Raw genomic sequence first — 25,197 nt, 5'->3', positions numbered from 1 at the left:
CATATCACAGCGTAGGGGTAGAAATATTGGAAATGAAATACGAAGAATGAATAGTTCACTGGCATTCCTACATTTAACTTAAATTTAACAATTTTAATTTTTAATAAACCTTAATTTTTAATACGCCGCTTAAAAATAAAATAAAATAAATTGGGATAAGAATCTTAGAAATTGAATATTTTCTTTCGCTTTTCTCATGATGATGCATTAAATTGCACAACGGTAAGAAGGGGGTAAGACGTCTAAATAGTTGTGATACGATACACAAAGTAATATATAAAATATAGAATTGCTCAAATATTCCAGCTTCTATAAATTGCTTAATACTAAATAATGCGAAGAAACTGCGATGAGGATATCAACTCTAGACTTCGTGCACAACCCACTTTGAATTTTCAAGACACTTTCAGCGTATAGTCTAACCAGATACCGGCAATTGATAATAGTTGATTAGGTTAACCACATTTCTAAAATTGCAGAATATTGTTTGTTGCTCAACATCATCATTTGTTACTGACGAAGAGATTGGGTAGTTCATATGATTTCTAACTTGAAGTCATTTATGTTGGACTGCAGAAATCATTTTGTTTCTGGAAAGACCACACCTCACTGTAAAAATGAAGAGTTATCACAATAAATCATATGTTAATGTGACGAGCCTTGAATTCCACTTAAGCACCCGTATAATTTATTCATGTACATTTCGATGTTTGCTTGTCACCATCATCAGTACGTGATTATTACCGAATATTTGCATTGATTCGTGAAGCATTTTAGATTAAGGGCACAGAATTAAAATAGTCAGCTCCTCGTCCATGGAGTATATAACGCAAGACGTATAAAGGAGTAAACGATTGTGTGACGCAGAAATTTATGAAGCAATCCTTTAAGTTGGTTTTAAAGTAAAAATTTCAGTTGCGTTTTCATGTTAAACGAAGGGTAATAACTTTTCTCTCTCCTCAAGGACTCAAAATTTGCTATTATGTGAGCCCACGAATCAATGTAAATCTTTCTTAATTATCACTTATTGATAATGATGACAGTCATCGAAACACACAGGAATAAATTACTTATACGGATGCTTAATTGGAGTTCAAAATTAGTATTTCATTAATAAGTATGCATCCTATCAATTCATTTAGTAGTTTTATGTCGTCCATTTATTGTGTGCTTTATTTAAAAAAAAATTAAATGATTTCGGTTTTAAATTTTGTGTAGACGTTAAAAATATTTACTAGAAAGGATATACCAGATCACATCATCTTGTAATCCTCTTTCTGAATAATGAAATTTTATAGTTTTTGGTCTTAAATTTGGCATTTTTGTCTGTTATAAGATAACATGTAGTTCAGAGTGTGTTGTCTTCTCTAGGACCAAGGCGAGATAAAAAGGAGCGTTTATACCATGTTGATGACACACCATCTGGTGCAGCAGATGTGATGCAAGATTTAGACAGAAATTATGAGGTTAGTATATATTATATTATATTATATTGACTATATACAATAACGGAGATGTGAAACCCAAAGGCTCTACATGGAGAATGTATCGCTAAGGCTTACGAAAGCCAAGCAAAGAAACTTTAGAACTTATTGAGATATGAGAAGGAAGATTGTTTTCTGTCTTAAAAAAGAAGAAAAAAAACTTATAATGATGACTGTCGTCGGCAAACGAAACAACGTGATAACCAAGCTTGGGAATCGAACTTAGAATCCGTTCAGCACCCATACATTGATAGCTTCGCTAATGTCAACCTGAATGCATACAAAGCTATCTGTACACAAAATGCTGTTTTCCTGCAAATTGTGATGCGATTCAAACAAAATGAAGTTTCGCGTTCCAATCTCACCACAAACAACCACAATAAACCACTATATTAGAAGTTATGGATTAATCAATTATAGATAAAACATACTACGACGAACTATGCACGTAACATGTATAGAAAAAAATCCTTGAATGAAAGCCACACATGGTCTAATTTATTATACTTGTATTATTCATATTCTTAGCTTTCTACATATTTACACAAAGATTTTTAAATGAAAATAATAATATTATTATTATTATTATTATTATTAATAATAATAATAATAATAATAATAATAATAATAATAATAATAATAATAATAATAATAACAAGAATTGAACACGACACACAACGCAAGTCTGTGCATTAAACCTCCATCTTGTCGAATAAAGTATCGCTCTTCCCACTTTTCTCACGAAGCTCCGCCCATAGGTCTAGAACCTAGGCGTAAAATGAAGTTTCAAACCCTTCATAGCATTCGAATTTTTATTCATTTCTTCTGCACATGTACTCTCATTGGCTGGAGCATTATCATGACGTATGAGAAAGGTATGTGAGAATACGTTGTCAGAATAGTTCTCACGGGTGAAGTTCAAACATGAACAAAGAGTGCATTATATAATGTAAAAGGAAAGAAAATGCAGAAATGAAACGAAATACACTTTTTTTTTTTAAGTCCATTGCACAAAATAAAATGAATGTCCTCAAAATTAGTTCATAAAAAGGATCACTATAAACTTCTGTACTCTATTATGGAATATTTAGTTATTGTTACGGAATATTCATTTAGTATGGTTTACTACTATGGTAACTGCAAGATGCAATGTATCTTCCGTCTTCTACTATTGTCTGAAATAGCAACAAATGTTGATGTAATGAATATTTTGTTCAGTTACAGTTGTCACGAGATTGCACAAGCACTGTCGTAATGTTTCTTTACAATTCCCTAAGATGTCATATACAGGAAAGTACAGTATATAAGTACGCCTTCTATATTAAATTGACGTTTTCATGACATTTAGTTTGAACATTTTATTTGAGCAAATGCTAACTGCAAGAAGAAGAAGAAGAAAACACGATAACGGTGATTATTATTATTATTATTATTATTATTATTATTATTATTATTATTATTATTATTATTATTATTATTATTATTATTATTATTATTATTATTATTATAAAATTAAATAAATAAATAAATAGTGTGAGAGTAGAGTATATTTTAGCCCTTCCGGCTGGTCCAGTGGGCTAGCTTCTGTGCCTTTGGTACATCTGATCTCCGTTTTGATTCCGGAGCTCCTCCGTGGCTAAGCGGTTAGCGAACGTGTCTTTGGCGCGGGAGACCCGGTTTCGATTCCCGGCGGGAGCTCATATGGTTCGGATTCCACGTTAATTAGTAGGTCCACGTCTTATATAGCCTCGCTGCTGAACGGGACGTAAAAATCAATCAATCAATCAATCCGTTTCGATTCCCAGGGGCATAGCACAAAAATTCAATTTCACAATCATTGACTTTCATTAATCATTCGTGGGCATAATCATGATGCGTTAAACTTTTAAAAAAATCATTTTAGAGTATATTTTATAAATATGAAGCGATGTTCTATGCTATGTGTAAAATCATCTTCGAAAAATGAGGTAGTATCCAAGGACACACACACACATATTTTCAGTACTCCTACCAAGAAACCTTTGCAAAAATTTCTCTAGAAATACAACAATGAGTGAATCAAGAAGTCAATTTTCAATTTTACATCCCTTTCACCTAAAAAGCGAGAAATATTTAAAATGTTACTCGATCGTCATGTGAGTGAGTTAATCTATTGGTGAAGACCGTATACGTGGCTGAAACCATTTGGAAAAACTTTTAAAGATCGAAAAATCATGGTAGGCTCACACTATAAGTTTCTGAAAATGTTAAAAATATATTTTGATTGTGATTAAAAAAAAAAAAAAAAGATTAAAGTCATAGCAGCAACCGTCAAAAATTCTTCGTTCAGTAATACGTTGGGGAACCATATTGAGGCTATTATTGCTGCCGGAATTAACTTCGATATAGAAATTAGAAAGTTAATAGACTTGTTTAGTTGTGTATATTTTATGGATACTAGAAGTGAAGCACAGTGAATAATTTATTAACATGTCTTTTACTTTAACCGATAATGTATTAACCCTTTGCGTTCCAGTGATATCCAGGCGGATTACGTAAAATACACGGTTGCAAAATACCAGTGACATCCATAGGATTGTCATGAAAACTATCCTTTATTAAGGGTTGCATTAATCCTGGAGATGATGAAATTTTTTAATGGGTGCAAGGTACAAGTTAGTTCTGCTATTTCTCCTTAGATGATAACACCTTCCTGACAGAAAAGAAAAAAAATGTTTTGTCTCAGTAGATCACAGGCCTAAGGGATCTTTCAGTCATGACATGCATGTGTTTATTTTGACGATAAACAATTGACAACTTCGAGATCGGAAAAAGAAACAAAAAACTGTCTTTGATCTCCGGTCAGTGTTGCCAACCTGAAGCAACGTAAAATCCCTTCAGAACATCAAAATTTCCGTTTTTAGTCCAAATGTTCCACAATGCATTTTTTTTTTTTAATCAGTAATGTAAATGCTCTCCTCGCGCGTGCACAATAACTATGCCCTTTATATCGGTCTAGACAGTTTTTTAACAGTAAATGAGAACCTGGTATTACAGCACGCGTATAGGAAAATGACACCTGGAATGCAAGGAGTTAAACAAGGGGTTTATGAGAAGGCGAGCGGAGTAACATATTTTCCATATGTATAAATATAGTTTTTAACTTGAACTGGATAATTTAAACTGATTTTAAAGTTAAATATTTTTCGTGTAATACGCAAAAGATCAATATAATATAATATGATTACATTCTTCAATAACAACTGGGAAGTTTTTATTGTGGGTAAAATATTTTTGTCAGCTTAGCTCTTAACACTTAGGGAGCGGAATGATAATTTAAGATGAAAGTGAAAGGAAGGTGACTAATATGAAACAGCTGAGTGGAAATGGAGAAATAAGTTAAAAAGCTGAAAGTAAAAATCAGTGTACACTATATAATAGCACTAGTTGTGATGGCTATATGGTTAGCGTACGCGCCTTTGACTCGGAGACCTGAGTTCGATTCCCGGCGGGAGCTCATGTGGTTTGGATCCCACGTTATGCTGTAGATCCACGTCTTATATAGCCTCGCTGTTGAAAAGAATACTAAACTAACTCCAAGTTAACCAATCAACCAAGTACGAGGGTCGTCCAGAAACTAAAGAACATTTTGGCATGGTTAAATAAAAACAAGATATCAGCACAAAACTTTATTTACAAAGCCACAGAACCTTACTCTACTTTTATATGTAATCGCCATAGTTATAACGTGGGACCAGTTTTTCAATGCCGATATTATACTCATCTGCCGTCAAAGATTTGAGCCAGGCTGTTACTGCTTGCTTGAGTAACCAAGGTGTACTGTCACTGCTTCATGTAGGAGCGATCGTGAAATTTGTGTGAAAAGATTCGTGTAACGTGCTGAAAGAGGAAGGAATGACACTCCGTTCTTCACATTTGGCGGGATTTTTGATTAGCACTGCCATTTAAAATCGCTGCTAAAACAAGTAGCGTGACCGCTCAGCATTGTGACTCGGCTCACACTGAGGTGAAGGAAGGCGCTAACTGCGTAGGTTCGGCGTAGCACGCGATGCCCTATCGGTCTTTACTTTGTGGACGGCCCTCGTAGTTGCAGTATAACAATTTAGATGAAAGGGATGCGAAATACTATGAATTCCTTCCCATTTTTCATAATTATCTAAATATTGAGGGATTTCAAATCATATTTTGTCTAGCAAGACTCCTTTAAAAGAAACAAGTATTTGATTTTCTTTTTCTCATAAAAACTTCGAATCGGAATTAAATACTAATTCGAGCGAATTGATAAAAACTGGATTTAAGTCATTCGTGGTATATGCTGAAACTTTCGCCTTTAGAAAATAAAATAATTCTTTCGGTAAAGCAGGAGAAATATAAATTTTATCACCCCAAAAATTAATCTCACAATACGATTTGTAAAACAGTAAATAGCTGCTGTCTTTTTAATTGTAAATAACCTTTTCCTTTTCTTATATATTTTCCCCCGTTTTTGATTTAACAATTTCCGTGTTATTCACTTTCATTCGCTTTTAATGTAAATTATCCCTTCCACCGACAACCATAGCAGGTGAACAAACGAAAACACTTTAGTTGCATCTGGGTATTTTTCTTTAGTGTATATTCGAATTTTCGTAAGTATACTAGATCGAATATACTGCCGAAAACTAGTTATTTCTCCTACAGGGGACATAGATTATTTTATTTTCATATTTTTGTTCTAAATATCGATTTTATGAAACAGTTCAACTGAGATGTAACTTTCAATTATTTCTTTACAGATGATGGTAAATGTACAGGTATGTTTGATATGGTGTGTGTGCATTTTTAATGATTTCTTAAATAATTTCTAAATGAGAATTACGCACTTCTTCTTGTATCATGCACTGAGTTTTGTTGTGGTAAGTGACACCGAGTGATGCACAGATGTTTTCTCTTTTCTTGTTCTCAACTTGTGGAATCTCTGTAATTAGAAGTAGTTTATGGTTTAAAAAATAAATAAATAAAAATAAAACTTTCTAGCCATATGTTACTGAGGATAATTATTTAAGGAAAGATAAACAACATTTATTTGTATAAATAGTCGAAAACGTTAAGTCGAGAGACTTTTTTGCTTTTTCTAGTTACCTGTGTTGATTATTTGCTTTAATATTGCGCGTAATAGTAATAATAATAATAATGGAAAAAGAATAAATACCTTACCAAGAATTATAATTTGCAGAAAAATAATTTAGTATTATATTAAATTTAAAGTACTGAAGTGTTCGGAATCATATTGATATCTTCGTTGTTACCAGGAAAAGATGAGTTCACTTCTAAAAGATTCTAGTCGTATACAATTTAAAGAAATATATATATTTAGTAATTATTTTTAAAAATTATCATGTACATAAAGTAATCTTTCCGTCAATCGATCTAGAATAAAATGGCCTTATTCGAATCAGCTTGGGACAGTGGCTCAGTGGTAGGGTACTTCCTTCTCAATGAGGGGCCCGTGGTTCGATCTCAGGCTTGTAAGGACAATATTGTATCCATGGTTTGTCGGTATACGAAGGAGTTGAGGCTGTTTCTAATGACTGTCAGCGTAATCCATGCATTTGGTTCTGTACATCCCACTTTGTTGTTGGTGGCTCAGTGTAAGCCGTCAAGGTCGTATTGTTTAGGCCTATAGTGAATAGAAGCAAATAAAGGACGAACACAAAATTTTCTTGGGCCCAGGAGCGTAAAATATTGGGCCTGTTTATATTCAAAAATATATACTTCGTAAAATTACGTACTATAATACCGTAGTCTTCTCCAAATTGTTTGTCCGTGCGTTTTTATGTTTCAAGACATTCGTTTCAGCGTAAAATAGCTCATTGAATCATCTTGTAAAATTCGATTAAATGAATTAATTTTGATTAATTTGTTGCAGGCAACAACTGATCCTATCTGCTGTATGGCTGCATCAGAAAAGATATTGATTATCGGAAGAGATTCCGGTACTTTGCAGCGGTATGCTTTACCTCAGGTTGCTCTGACGAACAGATACACCCTCAATTGCCGTCCCCACAAACTGTCAATAAATTGTAACTCTACGTAAGTAATTTTGGTTAAACTGAAAATTATATAATGCCTACACTACAAACTTTTTTTTTTTTTTTTTTTTTTTTTTGTATTCGTGTAATATTGGCTAAAACAAAATGACTGTTTTCTGTAAGAGATGATATTCAGGTCTCTTCAGTTTTACTTATGGATGTAAATTCACCGTAGTTGTGTTCTCTTGCAATATTTTTAACTGACTTCAAATAAAAAGGTTCTTAACTCGACCCGTTTATATATATATATATTGTTTAGGTTAGGAATTCGTTTATGACACGCGGCAAGCACTATGTCCAATCATCGATAGGAGTAGTTTTAAGAAAATAATGTTATACCTACACTTTTAAAATTTGTGGTTTTTACAGATTTTGATCTTTTGGTCATGTATAGTGTTGTAAAGGCCTGGAAAAAAACCGGAAATTTTGGGTAAAAAGAAAGTTTTTTACCGTTTTTTACCGACCTTGGAAAAATTGAAATTTTCTAATATTTTACTACATTATGCTTTTAAAGTGAAAACTATTTTATAGTTAATTGTTTACAGTTAAGATCATTGAGTAGTTATGCTTCTTGTACTAGAATAGGGAAATTTTGTGCCAACAAATATATTTGCACCACTCGTTTAAAGTTAGCACCGTGATAGGGCCAGAATCATTTTAGTTAATACGAGCATGTTAAAATCAAATATATATTTCATGGAGATACGTATCTTCATTGTGCTGTGTAAAACTTTCAGAAATTTTTAATCCATTTAAAAAAAAATCTTTTGTTCGGAAATATTGGAAAAACCCGGAAAATATGATTTAAAGACTATTTCTTCGCCTAATGCTAATCTTAATTTCTGTAACGTGTCTGCAGTATATATATAATGTATTTCGCTAGCAGGAAAAATACTTAAAGCAATACTTTTAATTTTACTTTTTAGTTTTCTGATATCTGATAAAAATCCCTCTTTATTATTTGTATATTTTTCGAACAACTCAAAAAGAGATGAGATGATCTTATTTACATATATCCACATACACCGCACAAGTGCGTAAATTTGAGCAGCGACAAATATATTAAATAATTTAACACGTGAAACTTCGGTTCCTTATTATTAAAAACTAGCAGAATACCCGTTTTTCGCACGGAGAGAATACGTTTCATTTTGGGTATAAAGGGTACCAAAACTGTCACCAATGAACGTAGGGACCCCAAAAACTATGAATTCGACACTAGTATCAGTCATTTTCAAATATTTTTACATGCCACCTTTTCCCTTTAGGAGTACTAATGGGGGCTGAATTTGGATTTAAATGGTATCGGAAGTATTACTGTTGATCTCAGTCACCCCGAAAACTATGGATAAGTCATTAATATAAGCCATATTCGATCATTTTTATATATTCACCCTTTCTCCCTCTCCCAAGTTGCGGTACTGAATTTGGATTTAAACAGCATCGGAAGTGTTACTGTTCATTTCAGCTATCACAAAAACCATAGATTCGATACGAATATCGGTCATTTTCGATCATTATATACATCGGTATATATATATATACCCTTCCCCCCGCCCCCAAGTTACGAGAATGAAATGTGATTTAAACGGCATCGGAAGTGTTACTGTTCATTTCAGCGATCACAAAAACTATGGGTTCGACACTAATATCGTTCATTTTAGATCATATTTATATATCTCCCCGTTCCCAAGCAGCGAGGATGTATTTGGATTTAAACAACATCGGAAATGTCACTACTCATTTCAGCGACCCCGAAAACTATGGATTTGACACTAATATCGTCCATTTTTAGTAATTTTTTTATATCTCTTCCTACCCAAGTTGCGGGCCTGAATTTGGATTTAAACGGCATCGGAAGTGTTACTGTTCATCACAGCCACTTCAAAAGCTATGGATTCGACACTAATATGGGTCAGTTTTGATCATTTTATATATATATATATATATATATATATATATATATATCCCCTTCACCCTCCCCTAAGTTGTGGGCCTGAAATTTTATTTAACAGCATCGGAAGTGTTACTGTTCATCTCAGCAACCCCGAAAACTATGGATTTAACACTAATATCTGTCATTTTCCATCATTATATATATATAAATGTCAGCAACCCACCCCAAAAACTATGGGTAATTTTCAATATATATCCGCACTTCTTCCTCCAAGTTACACCTTCAAAGTGAAATAGCAAAATCTATCCCAGGTCTGAACCTCTCTGTGTTTGAAAATTTTTATCGAGATCAGTCTGGTAGTTCAAGAGTTGTTAAGTTATAAGTGTAGTCACTTTCATTTTTATATATATAGACAATTTGTCGCACTAGAAAATAGGTATTTGTTTACATACAAAATTTTGTACATAAAATTTATATTAACGTCGTATTTGAACATTAAATAATAGTAATTATATGTCTTAATACATGAGTATTAGTGAAATTTGCCTACTGCTCTTTCTTTCAAGAAATAATTTGGTTAAAATTAACAAAATTTCACCAGATCAAAGAGCACATTAAGAACTCAGTTTCACTCAAGAGCCCTATTTGTTGCAACAGAAACGCTTCATGATGGTATATGTGTATGCAATTGTAAAAGTTCTGTAATTAATGCACAACCAGGAGTAAACAACTAAAAGGCACATAAAGGAAATGAGTGCAGACTATTAATTTTCATGAATAATTACAACAGTTTTATTTTCGAATGCTTCTTTTTCTTTTTTAAAATATTCACAATATTGAAATTTCACACGTTCGAAAAAATACGGTTCCATTACTGATAAAACTAACCTAATACAGAGATTTTTGTTATTTTCCCAACTTTTCCGAAAAAAAACCGGTTTTTTATCAGCAGGTTCAAAAGTTCCTGAAATTTTACAACACTAGTCATGTAGGCAATAGATCTGTAATGAAATTAAATATAAATGATCAGTGGTTGGATTGAAATAATATTTTATTTAGGTATGTACGAGAGTCATCCAAAAGATAAAGATCGTTTAGTTAAGCACAATATTTATTGAAAAAAAAAAATTCTTTATATACCTGAAGCTTCTCCACTTCTCTACGTGATCACTACCTTCATTTAAACATTTGTCGTACCTCTGATGCATGGGGTCCTTGATTCGATCCCAGCTCGCGCCGTGTGGACTTTGTGGTGGACAAACATTGTGCTCGCGTGTTTTCTCCGGGTTCTCCCGTTTCCTCCTACTTTCTTCATTCCATCATTTCATTCATTTCTCATAATCACCGTCTCCTGTAGCCTAACCGGCATAACCGTGGTACGTCAAACTCAAAAAAGATTTCATTTCATTTCAATAATGTAAGTATCAATTACTTTTATTGTATATTATAGGAGATTAGCTATCATCGACATGACAGGATTGCTTACGTTTCTGGAGTTGGAGTCATCAGGCTATGAAGGCGATCAAAAGCTCTCAAATGATATCCTTAAATTTGAACGGAAAGATGTGTGGGACATGTGTTGGGCAGCTGATAATGCCGAACTGTTTGCTATGATGGAGAAAACCAGAATGTATGTGTTTCGGAATTTAGATCCCGAAGAACCCATTCTGAGTTCCGGATATATCTGCCGCTTCCAGGTATGAAAATGTACTTAAGAGCTATTCTAAGTTTAAAATCTTTTTACTGTATTTCTTTTCGTTATATCTTTGTTTAACAGATTTCCAGAGGACGTTTTACATTGAAACAATTAACAGCAACAACAAGAGAGATCAGTTTAATTAATATGGTAATAAAATCAATTGTTGTTTTTATAGATTCTTGGAATATTGCTTCAAAACAAAATAAAATGGTCTCAACCAGTTGATTTTTTTTTCTAAAGTTTGAATAGACAATATATGCTCAAACATGTGATTCAAATCTTACCTCCAACTGGAAACTAATGCTTGTAGCCAATTTTTACCTACAATGGACTTTGAGATTTGCTTATCCGGAACAAGGAATGAGAAAGACAACTTTTTTGTTTGAACCTGACTTCTGTGTAGATTTGTCCGACTACATTCATGGGCGATCCATCAGCATTATTAAGTCTTCCTGCAAGAGGTTCAATAAGCTTACTTTTAATAGGATTGGAATCTTTTTAATACTAGGGAATTATTCAACCTTATCTTACCATGTACAGTAGCTCTGTATACGCACATATACTTAAATCTTAAGTATTTATTTCCATACCCAGACAGAGTACTAACATAATTGTTTAGCCATACAGGAATCTTGAAACTATACGTTGAAACTATATTACACAATCAATTATTTACCAGTAGCTAAACAATCTATATAAAATTTTTCTTCATTTTTTTAGTACCAGGTTTGTTACTAAACTGTTAACATTTTCCGCCCATAACAGAGAGTATTAAAAAAAAAGTTGACAATTAGAGTTGACATACCAGATATACAAGGATAGTAATTATGGCTTCATCACATAATGTTCACGTGAATACCTCAGTTAATTTTCTTTCGATATAATCTCAAGAAGTCAAATACTTGACAGAGATGTATGTACTGTTGACACGTTGAAAATGAACAATAATATACTCGAATATGTAAGCTATTCTTATTTTGCAATTCTTTTTTTCTTGTAGGACTTAGAGATTCGAGCCGTGTTGCTGGATGAAATAATGCATAATCCTGAACGGCCCACAGCAGAACATTTGTTGGATTTGGAAGTGAAATCTTTAAGAGATACACGAGATTTATTGGAGAAAGTTGGAATAGTAGAGGCAACTGCTTTCATCGAGGAAAACCCACATCCTCGTTTGTGGTAAGAGATATTACTAAAGAGGGGCAAAATATCAAATTTTACATTTTAAATTATGGCTCGTAGGGCGATTGGGATGAGGATCTTAATGTTTCATCGTATTCCGAATCAAAATAGTGTATTTTAAATTTTTATATTTTATGATATTTCATCATGCTTAGTAAAAGCCTTAATATTTCTTAACATTCTGTATGTGTCATATGTTTGATCTGAATTTCTAACTACTGTTGAACTCAGTTACCTTTCATAATTTTCATGTAGGAAGAGAATTTCATTCGTTAGTCCCATCTCTCAGTTATACTTACTGGCGGAGGAATTTCCCCAAAAGAATTAGAATTGACCACCGTGTATAGATGAAATGAAATCTTTCAGTTTAACGTCTCACGATTGTTCCCTTTTAGGCTAAGGGAAACGGATGAGTAAGGCAAGTGAATGATGATGGAAGAATTGGTGGAATGCGTGTGTGAGAGGAAACGGGGGTACCCGAGAAAACCCAGGGACAAGATCTTGTTCACCACAAATTTACTTGGCCGTGTATCGAACCGTGGACCTCCCGCACTAGAGGTAAGCACTAGCGCTAAGCCACCGTGCTCCCCCTACCACCGACTAGAGTGTTGATCGCAGAACGTTTTAAGACAAATTTACATCCCTGTTATGTTGTCAGTAGTTATCCCGACATCGCAAGATACCAAATCCTATATTACTACCCTAAACCGACAGAGTTCAGGCAAGATCTTGGAACTCTTGGAGACCAGGGAAGGCGTGCAATCCAGCTCTTCCTACCTGTACCAACCGCACCACTAGAACGAATGACTCATGCAGTCTGCTCATTTGGGGTTGGGACGAACAACCCCTTCCTCTGGCGCCATGTCTCTTTACATTTGACTCACCTTTATGAAAAAGAAAGACAAGCGTAGGATTGATTTGTACTCTTGATATATTTTACAAGAATACAAAAAACATTGAATACATTGTATACATTGAATATTTTATTCCACTATATCCCACGAGCAACGAAACTGTGTGATTGTAACATAAAATCGGAGGAACTGAAATGGTGATAGTTGAATGTATCCAGGCTTGTATCTCTTTGCTTTGTTTTTATTGTATGTTACTACGCCAGTTGTCAATCGTAAGGCATTCTTATTGAAATAATGACATAAACTTGCGCCTGACATGTATTTAAAAGATTAATGAATGAATAAGATTAATTAACACGATCAAGAACACCGGATACACGGATACAAATATATAATTCGTCTTTTAGAAAGTATATTATATTTTATTCCTATTCAATTCTGGGGTTATCGGTATACATCCTACTTTTCAGATAACCTGAGAGAAAAAACTCAGGCTGTTAAACCTGGCAACCGTGGTGGCCAACTAAAATGGGAAACTCATGAAATATTCTTTCTCGGAAAGTTTCTCTCAGGAGTGCCCTAGTTTGTCAAGCGGTGTGAACAGTGGCTTCATTTTTTTGAGCCACATACTTGGATGGCTTTCCACTTCTTCTCTTACAAAATTCTCGATTATCGTTCGGTATTGGAAGCCATCCATGTTTTAACCTATATCCTTCATCGTTTTCGAAGTATAACTCAATGACCTTTTGCAAGGTAACCGCATACTATCGTGTATACTGTACACCTAATCGGATGCATTTGACGTTCAAGAATGGTTCTTGAATTGTTGTAACCCCATATCCTGCAGTTTTGCTTATTCATGTGGCCGGATAGATTAAAGTAGCCCTGATCGCTCATTATGAGGTTGTGAGTAAAATCGTTTCACATTGCTCCCAACTCTTCAAAACTACGAGGGTATTGCACACGATTTTGTGAATCATCCGGTTTTAACTCGCATACCAATTACAACTTATTGGGTTCAAAGTGTAACTCTCGTAAAATCTTGTGCAGGAAATGTCTGCTCTTCGCTGATTCTTGAAAATGTCCTCTCTTGGAAGTTTTGGAGTTTTCCTCAGCAGTTTCTTGGACATGAATGGTTTCCGACGTTCGAACTAAATGATGTCATTCTGTACGTTGAAAACCTCTGAACTTCCCATCTGCTGAAAATATTCTACCAATCGATAAAATTTTGGTGCATTTGACGCGTTTGGGACATGGGGAAAAATTACATGCTCGCTATGTTAACACAATCGAATGTTATATTTCAAAGTAAACTTGAACAACCTTACTTCTTTATTCGGTTGTGAGTCTTTCCATGGTGATATCCTCAGGTTTTCGCTTTATTACACTAAAAAGAAGAGAAAAGAATGCCAATAATAAAGAACGTACTTAATGTCTAAATCATAAATTAATGATGCGCCCTCTTTACATTACGAAGTGCCTCAGGCTCCTTTTTCTGGTAATAGAGGGAATAGAAGAGAAAAATTACCTGATAAATAGGCCTGAGCAATATCATCATGATTTTATTTACTTAGCAATCTAATTTTACTTTTTCTTCTAACTCTGAAGAAACTCAAGAGCTCTGAAACGTAGAGTAGGTAATGTAATTAATTTGAGTAGTAAGTGTGTAGCTTCTTTCTCGTAAATTCCGTGGCTAAGCCATGAAAGGCAATGGTCGGTAAGAATTATTAAACCAAGTTAATCGTTATATAATTATTACTTACTTTCGTGAAAAAAAAAGAAAGAAAAATAGATAAATGACAGCTGAATACAGAGGTTGATTCATTTATTTTGAGCAGAATTTGAATGTGCTACTTACCTAGGAAATACCGTGTTTCCAGCACCGGTAGCATTCGATCCGCAGACCACCTCTACTGACTATTGCCCGGCATCGGAGTTTGCATTGCAGAAGACTGCGTTGCATAAATATTGCATCCCATTCCTCTTTACGGGTTTTCCACAAACTAGAGGATTGAACAATGGGACAGGCACCGCTTGAGGAGTCCGAAAGGACGATAGTCCATTGGGCCGGCATCTTGACTCTTGACAGGGATATCAGAGAAGGGGATTGCCGAAATTCCAAGTTTCCTGTTCCATACAACGATAGAATTCCAGCGATGTTTTCGCCGTGTGGCTGGATGTTTTGCCTTGGTGCGATTTAACCTGGTTCACGTATTGTCCGTATAATGCTGGGATTTCATGCCTGTATATTTCAGTGAGGATACGAATCTGGTACTACGCAACATTGATTTTCACGTTTCGCTCCACCTTTCGCAAACATAGTTTGCCCCTGTACGAGAAACCGCCTACAATCGTGAACCCTTTTACAGAGTGTCTATCGGTCACGAAAGTCACGAAATTTAGCTTTTGGGTCACTTTTTTTTTTTTTTTTTTTTTTTTTTTAAATTATGTGTACAAATGTAAATACAGATTAGAAAATTTTGTTCTATAAAACGTCAAAATTCATCACCAGAAACGTCTATGGTCGACTTTAGACACTATCGAATCACAAGCAAACCACGCTTCTATCGCATGGATGAAAATTCGGCCTAATTCGCACCCAAATTCGCTCTTGAGAGTGTTATGACATGTTATGATTTGGTAAAGAAAAGGTCACGAAAAAGTCACGAACTTTCATTTTGGAATTTTAGTAGACACCCTGTTTTAAGAAACTCTGCGCGCTATGGGAAAAAAGTGTTTCGACCCTTGGCGTCAACAGGTCTGTATGTAATGGCACGAACTTTACCACAGTCTATGAGCTAAATCCACACCTCATCAAGACTAACAACAAACTTCCACCTATCACCCGCGAGATGACGTTTATACAGCCTCCTGCAGTTAGCTCAGCCGCATGGCATGGTTTCAGGGCGTGCAGACTCCTCTTGCGAACGACCGGGAGGCGTAAATCCCTGTAATTGACGCGATTGATTGTCGTCTTCGATGTGCGGCATTTGCTGGCTATCGTATGCTGCGTGTGTGGGGGGGGAGGGGGGCGAGATTTCTGTGGTCGCCATTCGCCAAACCACACGCAGTAGCAGTGAGGTCCTCTTCACGGGGGGCCGGTTTCTAGCTATTCCCGTCGGTGAGTGGGCCCAAGACTGCCGCATATTTCCGTATAAAATGATTCAAAGTGTACATAATCTACACGAAACTTACGCACTTCACACCTTCCTACAATGCGTGATGCCAATTTTTTATTACAGTTGTCATTCTACGGATAACTGTCAAAGCAATGGGGACGCCTGAAAAATGCAGTGTCGGAAAGAGCCACAATGAAATACTCCTAGAACCTTTTCAGTTCGGCGGCTCGACCATACCGCTCTACTGTATGACTAACGAGATACCATTGGTTGCTTCGTGGCAGTGTTTCGGCGATGAGTTGCGCATGCGTAATACAGTTCCACATTGATTTATACTCAATATAAATTAATCAACCTCTGTAGTTATTTGTAGTACAGTCCATTATTTCTTGTTTAATTCTTTCAATGTGGGATAAAATAGTAATGCACTTTATTTGCATATTCAGCTTCCCGTCTCTATAACAACAGATTTACCAATTTTTTTACTTCAGTTGTCATTCTACGGATAACTGTCAAAGTAATGGGAACTCCTGAAGAAATACAATTTACTTGATTAATACGATGTGTGGCTACCGTTAGGCCTGGGAAAACAGCTCTGATTCATTGTGAAATGGAGGCATATAAGTTGTGAGTGGTTTCTAGGGGAATATTAACCATTCTTCGGGTATTAGTGTAGGACTTAATTCCGTCAGTAAAGATGATGGATATCTCTCCGGAGTCTGAGCTCCGAAACTGACCACATGCGTTCAATAATGTTGAAGTGTGGGGATTGAACTGACCAGGAAAAGTGTTGTAGGTCAACCCAATGATCATGAAACCATGCCTTAACAACTTCAGCAGTGTGAGTTGCGCATGGTCATATTGGAAAATTGAATCTTTGGCTTGTAACAACATCTGGACCATAGAATGCATGTTGTTGTCAGAAAATGTCGACATAATCATTGTCAGTAATGCATCTTATGAGCAAAATCACAGGGCCGTAATACGGGGAATACACTGTTTCACGGTAAAGAGGAGACAGTTCAGAACACGACCGCCCTTCTTTAAGAGTTTACAACATATAAACACGACCTTTTGTTGAAAATGAGGTTAAAGAGGGCTCGTCGGACCTTATCATGCGTTTTAAGTAATCATATCTTCACTTTAAGTGTTCTCGACACCATTCACTTCGTGCCAAGCGTGATCAGCAATTTGCAAATTGCAGTCCAACCGTGAATTTTCAGGTTATACAACTCATTTTACTGTGATAGTCGCAATAGGCTGTTCCAGGTGCATATTGAATTTCTTTATTGAATTTAGTCACTGTTTTCTTTATTCACTCTACGGTTCTTAGTGACAATTCTCTTTCATTTCTGTCACTGAGATTTCTTTTCTGTACACTATTATCCTTCGTCGAAGCTGGTAATTCTTGTCATACTTGGATAGGTAAGTATAAAGATAAACCTATCCTTAACTAAGTTAAGAAACACACTTTCTGTATTACTACCTTAATTTAATATATCAAAGATATTAATACTGTTTTCAAAATTTATTTAGGCGATTGCTCGCTGAAGCTGCAGTTGAAAAGTTGAATTTGGCAACAGCAGAAGCAGCATTTGTTAGATGTAAGGATTATCCAGGCATTCAGTTTGTAAAGAAGCTTCAGAACATTCAAAACGATAAGCTCAAGGAGGCTGAGGTGCAGGCATATTTCAAGAACTTTAATGAAGCGGAAAGATTATATCTTGAGATAGATAGACGGTAAGCCGTGTTTCATAATTTTTCTGTCTGCTTTAAATTTAATTGTCTGTTTCCAGTATTGTCAGTCTTATTGTCTCCTGTCCATTAGCATAGCTATAAATGGTAAATTGAGTTTCATACATCTATACCACTTGAAATTTAATGACCTGTTCCCAGTATTGTTAACCTTCTTTCTCTCCTGTCCATCAGTATAGACTAGGGATGGCCAATTCCGGAATGTTTACTTTCCGGAATCAGGAAAGTAAAATCAGAAATATTCCGGAATTCGGAAAAATTCCGGGTGTCTGAAACATTCTGTAATTCAGAAAAATTCCAAAATTTTTCCGAAATCCGGAAAGTAAAATTTGCAATTCCGAAAAACGGATTCGGGAAAATTTTCGCCATCCCTAGTATAGACGGTAATTTTATACATCTGTATCACTTCCAATTTAATGACTAGTGTTCAGTATTGTTAACGGTGTTCATTAGTATAGATGGTGAATTGAATTTCATACTTGCATACCACGTTAAATTTAACGTCCGCTTTCTAATAGTGTTAACCTTCTTTCCCGTTTTGTCCATTAGCATTTTTAGTTCTTGTCCATTAACATAAATTAAAAATTATGAAATATATACTGAATAGTAAATACTTAATGTATTGTTGTACTTAATAGTAAATACATCAATGCATTAAAGGAGAATGAACGGTGAGCAATTACTGGAGTTTATTATCGCAATTTAGTTTTAAGTAAACGATAGATAAATAGTAAACGTAAAGTAAACGTGAACGTTCTCAGGAGTGGCAGAATGTATGCCTGTTTAGCGTGTGGACTGCGTAGCGTTGTGGTTAATAAATCTGCATGATAAGCCAGAGACGTATGTTCAAATCTCGTTCCAGTCATGTATTTTTTCAGTTTCGTATATCTTATCATAAAGTAAAAAACATAAGTATTTTTAAGTGGAGACCGCATGAAAAATTCAGAATACAATGGAACAGAGGTAAAAAGGGCAATAAGTAGGCCAAGAAATAGTTAAAAAGGTTAACATTTTTTCGAAGATATTTAGTCATGTATTTATTTTAAATTTCTATATCAGAGGTTTCTAGCTCTCGGTTCACGTGGTGCTAGGAATATTTGGACACTTCCTAAGGGGCACGTACAAGATAACTATACATATTTTATTTCTCTAAATTATTGTTAAAAAGAGTTCAACCCAAAGTGGGTAGAAATTCATAATTTCCTGTTTGCTCTTATTTTTTATAATTAAATTGGCTTGATTTTTTTCCGGCGCTTCTTTATTTGGAATGGGCTCGAGTAAAAGAAAAGGAATACAAGTGCAGAAATTCAAAGGGCAGTCAAAAAGTTCTCTAAATTTCGTTACGACTACTTGTTACCACAATATAGATACACATTCACTTTATCGCCTTCGAAATAGGCTCTTTGAGAACATACACACTTGTTCCGCCGCTCTTGTCATTGCTGGAAACAACGTGACGCCTTTGAAATAGGCTCTTTGAGAACATACACACTTGTTCCGCCGCTCTTGTCATTGCTGGAAACAACGTGACGCCTTTGAAATAGGCTCTTTGAGAACATACACACTTGTTCCGCCGCTCTTGTCATTGCTGGAAACAACGTGACGCCTTCGAAATAGGCTCTTTGAGAACATGCACACTTGTTCCGCCGCTCTTGTCATTGCTGGAAACAACGTGACGCCTTCGAAATAGGCTCTTTGAGAACATGCACACTTGTTCCGCCGCTCTTGTCATTGCTGGAAACAACGTGACGCCTTCGAAATAGGCTCTTTGAGAACATGCACACTTGTTCCGCCGCTCTTGTCATTGCTGGAAACAACGTGAAAGTCCTGTTTTGGTATGTTACGAAGTTCAACCGTCGCGTTGGTTTAGATATCTTCTACTGTGGCAAAACAGTTCCTTTTGAGGCTCTTTTTAAACTTGGGGAAGAGTCAGAAATCCACTGATTTAGCAGCGGATTTCTGACTCTTCCCCAAGATTAAAAAGGATCTCAAAAGTAATAATTCAGTCAAATTGTGTTTTTACCAGGAAAGTTGTGGGGTAGTTTTGATTTTTTTCATTCTATATGTTTTTTGGGGTGCTGAATCTGACTTTGAGGTTTGCTAACAAAATTTCGTGATGCAACATCGGAAAAAAAAATGCAAAAACAAGTTAAAAATATCAGTTTTGACGGTTTGTAGCTTACAACTCTGAAACTATCAGGAAAGTTGTGAGGTAGTTTTGATTTTTTCCTTCTGTATGTTTTTTGGGGTGCTGAATCCGAATCTGAAGTTTGCTAACAAAATTTCGTGACTCAACATCGAAAAAAACGTGAAAAAACAAGTGAAAATCTCAATTTTGGCGGATTTTTGTTTATAAATCGAAAACTATAAACTTTTCATAAATTCTCTCTCTATTAAAATTGTAAGTACATAAAATTTCCTACAAATTTTACTATTTTGTTTTTCTTTTACCGATAACATTATTTAGGTCGTATATGTTTGAAGGTACAGAGTATTTTATTGAAAATTACTATTATTACATATTGTAAAAATATAGTTACATATTGTTCAACTTATTAAATGAACTTCGAAATTGTACAAATTCAGTTACAAAAAAGTTGAAATTCCAAAGAAAAATTATTACATATTGTTATTTTACACATGGTTATATATTACATTATTATATGAGCAAAAATTATATGAGCCGTTGTCGTTTAGATGTTCATGGCTGAGATTGTTCGAAGGTGTCTGGTCCTGGCACACGTTCGGGTTGTTTTGTCGTCATCGTCTGGGCTGCTTCATCTGGAAAATGAAAGAGGTCTTCAGTCTGTTCTCGGTCTCTTCTTTGTCTATGTCAATCCTGCCTTCTGGGTGCTCGACGTTTTCACACAACCCTTGTGATGTTTTTTACCCCATAGGATGAGAATCCAAGTAGAGTAAGCATTACATTAAATAGTCATTGATCGAATATTCCACCCGAGCGTTAACGACGATACAAGTTATCACTAGAGTAATAGCTTCTTTCACCGCTAACCACACATAGGCAAAAATTCAAATATCAACCTAAACTTACGAATAGAATAAAACTTCAGCACCATTTGAACTGAAAAAGAACATAAAATAATGAAAATTCGTTCATATCAGTATATTGCACCATGCACAACAAAATGAAGAACACGACGTGACACTTTCCAGGTCAGAATAACGCCGATGATACGCATAAAACAGTGATTATATTTAGTAATAAGATTGATACTTACATCTTCTTAAATAACACAGACAAATTATACTAAAAGAAAATGTAGATGTCTTCTGATTGCAAAAATATAAATAAATATGCAAAATTTTACATGTTTATCTAAATTCTTTGCAGGAGTGAGCGTAGTAATTTTTCTTTCTCTCTGTGTCAGGGCGCCGAATGCCAGCTACGTCACGCAGCTTCCTCTTTGCCCCCGCTGCTCACGTGAGTCCCACCTACCAAAGTGGCGTAAGCACAAATAGGACTGTGATTGGCTGCAGTTGATTGCCAAGGCCGCCGGCTGCTTCGCTTGCCTCGTTGCTGATATATACCAGTTGCGAGAACGTACAATGACTACTTACACTATTTGTTTAAAGGCCTTTTAAAATAAAAGTATTAAATTGTCTGAGCTGGGCACGCAAAAATTAATGCACAAATAAGTTTATCAGACCCTTCGCATGATGTGCAGATTGTGGAGCAATGAAGGCCTGGTTTTCTGCAAGTACAATTGCGTTGGCATCCTTTTTTACATTTATAAGAAATGTGCCGAAGTATCGAGTCCAGTGCAGGGTCCAAACTGATTAGCACTGGCACGAGACCATGCCTTGTCTTTTTCTACCCCCACTCGTTCGGATCTCTTTGTTGCTCGTCGAGAGTGGTTTGACCGGATAACCACTGCTGCACCTGAAAGTATACTCTCAATGAATGTTGTCGTGCAGTAGCTTCGGTGGTGGGTAGTGGCAATGTTGGCTTTACTTTTGTACAATGAAGATACAAGATACGTATTGCCTGTATGTCAAATCGTTCAGGCTAGTATCGTGTCCTTTCCCATACAGAGTCATGAGAAACACTTTTCCCGTTTCGGCAATCTCGTCTTGATGTGCATGAGGGTCTTTGAAAATATCAATAACTGGTTGCAAGTTATTTTTCTTCTTCAAGACCCTGAGAAACTTCAGTTTCCCCTGATTATAGAAAGCAGAAGTGATGTCACAACCACTCATCGCGTGCAGAACAATATGTGGTTTGATAAGGTTTTGTCAGCGGCAAGATGAGGATTGTGGAGGGTTTTAGGCGCCTTTCCTTTTCCTGGTTCAAAAAGAAAACATTTTTTACATCAGGGCTACACAGGCCAATCAAAATCACCAAAAGGCCGATGTTTTCACCCACCACTGACACATTCATTTGACGAGGCCAACATAAGAGCTGTTCTGATGATTAGGGTATCAGCGTCCTCCACAGCTTGCTGTGAATCAATTTCTGCATCATCAAATTTTTCGATTAGTGTAGATATCAACCGGCTCTTGTTCTTGGAGTTTGCAAGGAAACTCTCCTGCAAGACAGTGGGAACCATCGATTCTGTAAATGATATTGCTGCTGATTGTTTTATTTGTGCTCTTCTCAATCGTTCTGTGCACTTGGTGCTTTCACAAGCTTCGTGAGGATAGCCATCGAAAATGACAACGACATTTGATTTGTAGTTTGACTTGACATATGATACATAATTGCTGCCAATTTCAGCATATGTCTGACCGTGGTGCCACTTGACCCGATGTAACAAAAACCCTTCGTCAATGATGTATTTTGTACCCTTCAAATCCACCTGTTTAGTCGGTGCAAAAGCCCTGTACAAACTCGATTTGTCCACCACAAAGCCCATTTGGCGCGAGCTGGGATCGCACGCACCAGAGGTGAGCGCTCTGCCACTGAGCTACCGCGGCTGAAGAGAGGGAAAGAGGATTTATAAACCAGGTGGGGCATTTATAAGATCATTTGGGGAGACAAGAAAGAATATAATAAATGAAATGAAAGCGTACAAAACTGAATTATATTTGCACATTATTTAAATATGATGTGACTTTTTTAGTACTGGAGATTGCATAACAGTTCAGGTACCGCTTGACTCCGAACAGTTCGTAGGAGAAAAAAACTAAATAGTACAATTTATAGAAAATTTTATGTACTTTTATTTTGAATAGAGAGCTTATTTATAAACAGTTGATAGTTCCCAAGTTATAAGCAAAAAAAAAAAAAAAAAAAAACCGCCAAAAAAATGAGATTTTCTTGTTTTGGGTCACGAAATTTTGTTAGCAAACCTCAGATTCGGATTCAGCACCCCAAAAAACGTATACAATGACAAAATCAAAACTATCCCACAACTTTCCCGTTAGGGACCATTTTCAGCACAAATTGACTGTATTATAACCATTTTGCCACCATAGAAGACATCCAAACTAACACGACGGTTAAACTTCGGAACATATCAAAACAGGACTTCCACGTTGTTTCCAGCAATGGCAAGAGCGGTGGAACAAGTTTGTATTCTCAAGAAGCCTATTTTGAAAACGATTAAGTGAATTTGTACCCATATTGTGGTAATAAATGCTGTACAGAGGTTGTTCAATCTACATTTGGCCAATTTCTACTTACCTAAATATTTAGAAGAATCCATGGCGCCAGGTCCGTAAGTGCTCGATGTGTTTCCCTTGGTTCCTAACAATAGTCCGACAGCGTAATTTTCACTGTAATAGGCTTCTATGAAGAACTGGGAGGGAAATTTTGTCCCATTCCCTTTGCACAGTTTTCCAAAGTCCTTCCACAGTTGTCACATGCCGTTTTCCCAAAGCCCGCTTCAGCAATCCAAATCCACAATAGTCCATAGGACTTGCATCTGGAGATTTAACAGATACCTCATTGAAAGTTATTACCTGTATACCACTTGCCTCCTCCATCTCCCTGTAGAATGCGAGGGACGATCGTGAGGTATGTGATGAGGCCTTGTCCATGCGAATGCGCACCAGATTGGCATCATTTTCGTACATTGTTGGAATGTGATGCTCGTAGATCGGTCGCATGATCTGCTCCTGAAAATTCTGCGAATTTATTTTCCAGTTCTTTGCCACCCTACGAATCTTCAGTTTACCTCGGTAACAGTAGCCAGTAACAACCCTTTTGGGAAGGATTCTTTACATGCACGGACTCACCTTCTGAAGTTCTTGGCGCCTTTCTCTCGGTACATAATGGCTCTCGGTTTGCCGCAGTCGGAAAGGTAAATCCATGCTTCATCGAGCGTTACGACGTACATCCACCTCCAGATGACGTTCGTACAGCTTCCGGGCGTTACGCTTTCGTTCCTTTTGGTGGGCATCCGTAAGAAGATGGCCGCGAGCTTTCATGACTTTTTCCAGCTTGAGTTGATGGTGTAACGTCCGGCTCATAGTCCCCAAAGACACGTCAAGACGATTAGCCATGCACCTTTGTGTTGGCGGATTTTCTTGCATTGCCATTTTGCGAAGTTTCCTCTGCATGGTGGAGGTGGCCTTGGTGCATTTCCGCTTCCTAGGCAACTTCGTTGGTGATCCAAATGGTGGAGCTTCGTTGCCCTTGTACTTTTTAATAACATTTTCTATTCCTCTTAAACTGATGTTGCAACCATTCTTTTTGCACTGTTTTCTAATGACAGAAACACTAAAGTGGGCGTCATAAAGAGCCGTAACATAGCCTTCCCAAAACCGGCTTAGTTTGGGCGGCATTTTGGTCACAGAGCGGAAACCCACACACTTGGAAACAAATTTAACACAACACTCACAACATTGGTCCTGTTTTGTGCGTTATTGTCGTCCGCGCGGAGAAACAAATCCGTTCCCAGGAAGCCACTGCTCAACACTGCAGGACGCCACGAGCCAGGTCGGGTGAGTCCATTCTGCCCGGGAGGGTGAAGGAACGAAATCGGCCAAACGTAGGCTGAACAACCTCTGTATGTACAGCGAAATTACGGGAACTTTTTGACTGATCTTCGTATATTTAAAGTTACTTATTTTAACACTAACCCTTAAAAGTATACTCTACGTTTCTATTTATAAACAAAGAATAAAATGTTAGGTTGCATTGGCACATTCATGACTGTGCTTCAAACATGTTA

General features: G+C 36.2%; 1 protein-coding gene across 2 annotated transcripts in view; it reads left to right on the top strand.

The window, feature by feature from the left end:
- Oseg4 (intraflagellar transport protein Oseg4) overlaps positions 1–25,197 on the top strand; it is a 122,656-nt gene that overhangs the window by 67,985 nt on the left and 29,474 nt on the right. The window contains exons 11-16 of one of the 2 annotated variants that reach the window (XM_081756016.1): positions 1,372–1,466; positions 6,260–6,277; positions 7,393–7,556; positions 10,903–11,149; positions 12,152–12,330; positions 17,843–18,046. In XM_081756016.1, the coding sequence (XP_081612142.1) occupies positions 1,372–1,466; positions 6,260–6,277; positions 7,393–7,556; positions 10,903–11,149; positions 12,152–12,330; positions 17,843–18,046 (907 nt within the window). The remainder of the gene's footprint in view (positions 1–1,371; positions 1,467–6,259; positions 6,278–7,392; positions 7,557–10,902; positions 11,150–12,151; positions 12,331–17,842; positions 18,047–25,197) is intronic. The other variant, XM_081756017.1, reaches the window with a different exon arrangement.

The sequence above is a fragment of the Thermobia domestica genome, chromosome 4 (assembly GCF_964235325.1).
Source record: "Thermobia domestica chromosome 4, izTheDome1.hap1.1, whole genome shotgun sequence".
NCBI classification, from domain to species: domain Eukaryota; kingdom Metazoa; phylum Arthropoda; class Insecta; order Zygentoma; family Lepismatidae; genus Thermobia; species Thermobia domestica.
This window is presented reverse-complemented; position numbering and strand designations above follow the sequence as displayed.